The sequence below is a fragment of the Cinclus cinclus genome, chromosome 8 (genome assembly GCF_963662255.1).
Source record: "Cinclus cinclus chromosome 8, bCinCin1.1, whole genome shotgun sequence".
Lineage (NCBI taxonomy): Eukaryota > Metazoa > Chordata > Aves > Passeriformes > Cinclidae > Cinclus > Cinclus cinclus.
The window spans coordinates 11,945,378-11,948,005 of NC_085053.1; the positions used below are offsets into that span (position 1 = coordinate 11,945,378).

At 58.3% G+C, this 2,628-nt stretch overlaps 1 protein-coding gene across 1 annotated transcript; it reads left to right on the forward strand.

The window, feature by feature from the left end:
• GPR88 (G protein-coupled receptor 88) lies at nucleotides 1–1,065 on the forward strand. Its single transcript, XM_062497731.1, has one exon. The coding sequence runs from the start codon at nucleotides 1–3 to the stop codon at nucleotides 1,063–1,065; it is 1,065 nt and encodes a 354-aa protein (XP_062353715.1).
• The last annotated feature ends 1,563 nt before the right edge of the window (nucleotides 1,066–2,628 follow it).

Consider the following 2,628-nt stretch of genomic DNA (forward strand, 5'->3'; position numbering starts at 1 on the left):
ATGCCCAACGCCTCTTCCTGGAGTGCTAGCTCGCCTCTGCTGCTGCTCTGGGAGGACTCCTCCGGGACCCGCATCTTTCTGTCGCTGCTCTACGCAGTCTTAGCTATCTCAGGGACTTTATCCAATGTGATGGTCATCTATTTAGTCTTCTCCTTCAAGAAGCTACAGACAACCAGCAATGCCTTCATCGTGAACGGCTGTGCGGCAGACCTGAGCGTGTGCGCCCTGTGGATGCCCCAGGAGGCTGTGCTGGGGCTGCTGCCCCCCAATTCCTCCTCCCTTCGCTCGGCGGAGTACCGGCTGCTCCGAGGGGGGCTCCTGGGCCTCGGCCTCACCGTCTCCCTGGCCTCGCACCTGCTGGTGGCTTTCAACAGGTACGTGCTCATCACCAAGCTGCCCAGCGTGTACCAGGCCCTCTACCAGCGGAGACACACGGGCTGCATGATCGGGCTCTCCTGGGCTCTCGCCCTGCTCCCGGTCCCGCTGCTGCCCGGGCTCTGGACCCTGGGCTCAGCCCAGTCGGACGGCAGCTCTCGCTACACCGCCCTGCTCCTCGCCCTGGCCGTGCTGGGCCAGACCGCGCTGCTGCTCCACTGCTACCTCGGCATCGTGCGGCGGGTGCGGGGCAGCGCCAAGCGGGTCAGCGTCCTCAACTTCCACCTGCTGCACCAGCTGCCCTTCCCCGCCGCGCCGCCGCCGCCTCGCCGCGCCCAGCGCCGCCTCAGCAGCGTCTCCGTCCTGCTGCTCTGCTGCGTGTTCCTGCTGGGCACCCAGCCCCTGGTCTGGGTCAGCCTCCTGGGCTTCTTCCTGCGCCCGGCGCCGCCGGCGCTGCAGGCCGCCAGCTGGCTGCTGCTCTGCTCGCTCTCGGCCCTCAACCCGCTGCTCTACACGTGGCGCAGCGAGGAGTTCCGCCGGGCGGCCCGCTCCGTCCTGCCCCGCGGCGAGGGCCCGGCCGCCGCCCCGCGCTCCGCCGCCGCGGGCCCCGCCGGCGCCCCGCCCTGCCCGCAGCTGCCGCGGCGCCGGGGCACGGGGAGCAGCGCCAGCGCCGCGGCCGCGCCGCGCTGAGGGGCCGGGGCCGCGCCGGGACCCCCGCGGGCCCCTCAGGCTGCTCCGCCACCCCCGCCGGCCGCCACCGCCCGTCGGGCGGCCGAGCCGCCCCGGACCCCGCCCTGGGAGCGCTTCCTCCTCCACGCATTCTCCTGTTGCTCCTTGCTGACCCCACGCACTTTTTGCCCGCTCCCTCTTCCACCGCACGGCCAGGCAGCGCCGGATGCCTCCCGAGGCACCGGGACGGACACTGGGGCGGGATCTCCCGCCCGCCCCCTCAGCCCCGCTCCCGGCACGGCTGCTGTCCGCCCCCGGGAGCCGGCCAGGACTCCAGCCAAAGCGGTGCGTTTAGGAATCTGGGATAACCGGTAAATATGGCAACGCACGTAACTGTTGTTATGCTCTAAAGATTTCAGTATGAGACAGGCACCTAGGCAGCTCTTTCTGAGACATATGCAAGTTTGTTTTTATAAAATCGGTGTAATTCTTTCAGCATTTAAAGTAGTCCTTTGAAGTGAGCTCCCTGAACACAAGGTTCGGTAATGAAGAGCTGGCAGGTGTCTCATTGCACACACACGCACACAGACACCGGGAGCTGCTTCCTTTCCCCCAGCATACCTGATCTCCGTGCTCCGTGCCAGACCCTCCTTCAGCTTCCTCTGGCAAACTTCAGGATGATGCTGTCTGTGGAAACTGTTAAAAGCAAAAACATACGCACCTTTGTGGTGATCTGGTTTGGATATTTTGTTTTGAAAGCTATTTAAGGCCTGTTTTAACAAAGGTCTTTGCCCATGTGCAGTCTATAAAATACAATGCAATATGAAGACTGGTGTGGTCCATCTAACCTTGTCACCTGTTCAGTTGCCAGTTTGTTGTGTTTCTCTCAGATATATATTATTGCAGAAGTATGATTTCACAGCCTCTGCCAGATACAAAATAACAGATTCTGTGTGGCATTTAGAAAGGAGACAGCTCCTCGCGCTGAAACTGCGGTGGTGAGTGCTGCAGGCCCATTCCTCCCAGGAATGGTCTTAAATTCCTTGTATTTCCTTCTCTGTTGGTTCACTTCCTCCTTCCTCTTTTCCAACGCAGTTGCTGTTGTTCTCATGGTGATACTTAGTGCTGTCTTTGCCTTTTGGCACAAATATCTGGAAGAAGGTAGTTGTTTTCTGAATCCTTGCACATCTACAAGCAGTATTGCCTAAGTTGTGCTGTCTGGAGAAGAATGGACTCATGGAACATAGGAAACTTTGTCACAGCAAGAGTTTGTTGCACTGGGTGACACAAACTTAAAACTCTCATGAGGATAGTTTAATGATGGGATAATGACAAGGAAAAGACACACATGATAAGTAGTAACATAAAAAGCCCTTTGGCCATATTTTGTAATGCCACACACACTTTGCTTGCTTTACCTGGTGGAGTTTGAGTTTCCACAGAAAATGCTTTAAGAGAAAGGGATTTTTTTCCCCCCAAGACTGCGACTTGTTAGGTATCTGTGATACAATGGTGTATCAAAAGCCCCATACCAATATTTTGTTTCCCTGCATAAAATAAAATCCATCATTACAGAAGAGATGC

Coding starts and splice junctions, on each gene's coding strand:
- GPR88 (XM_062497731.1), top strand. CDS start 1: ATGCCCAACGCCTCTTCCTGGAGTGCTAGCTCGCCTCTGCTGCTGCTC.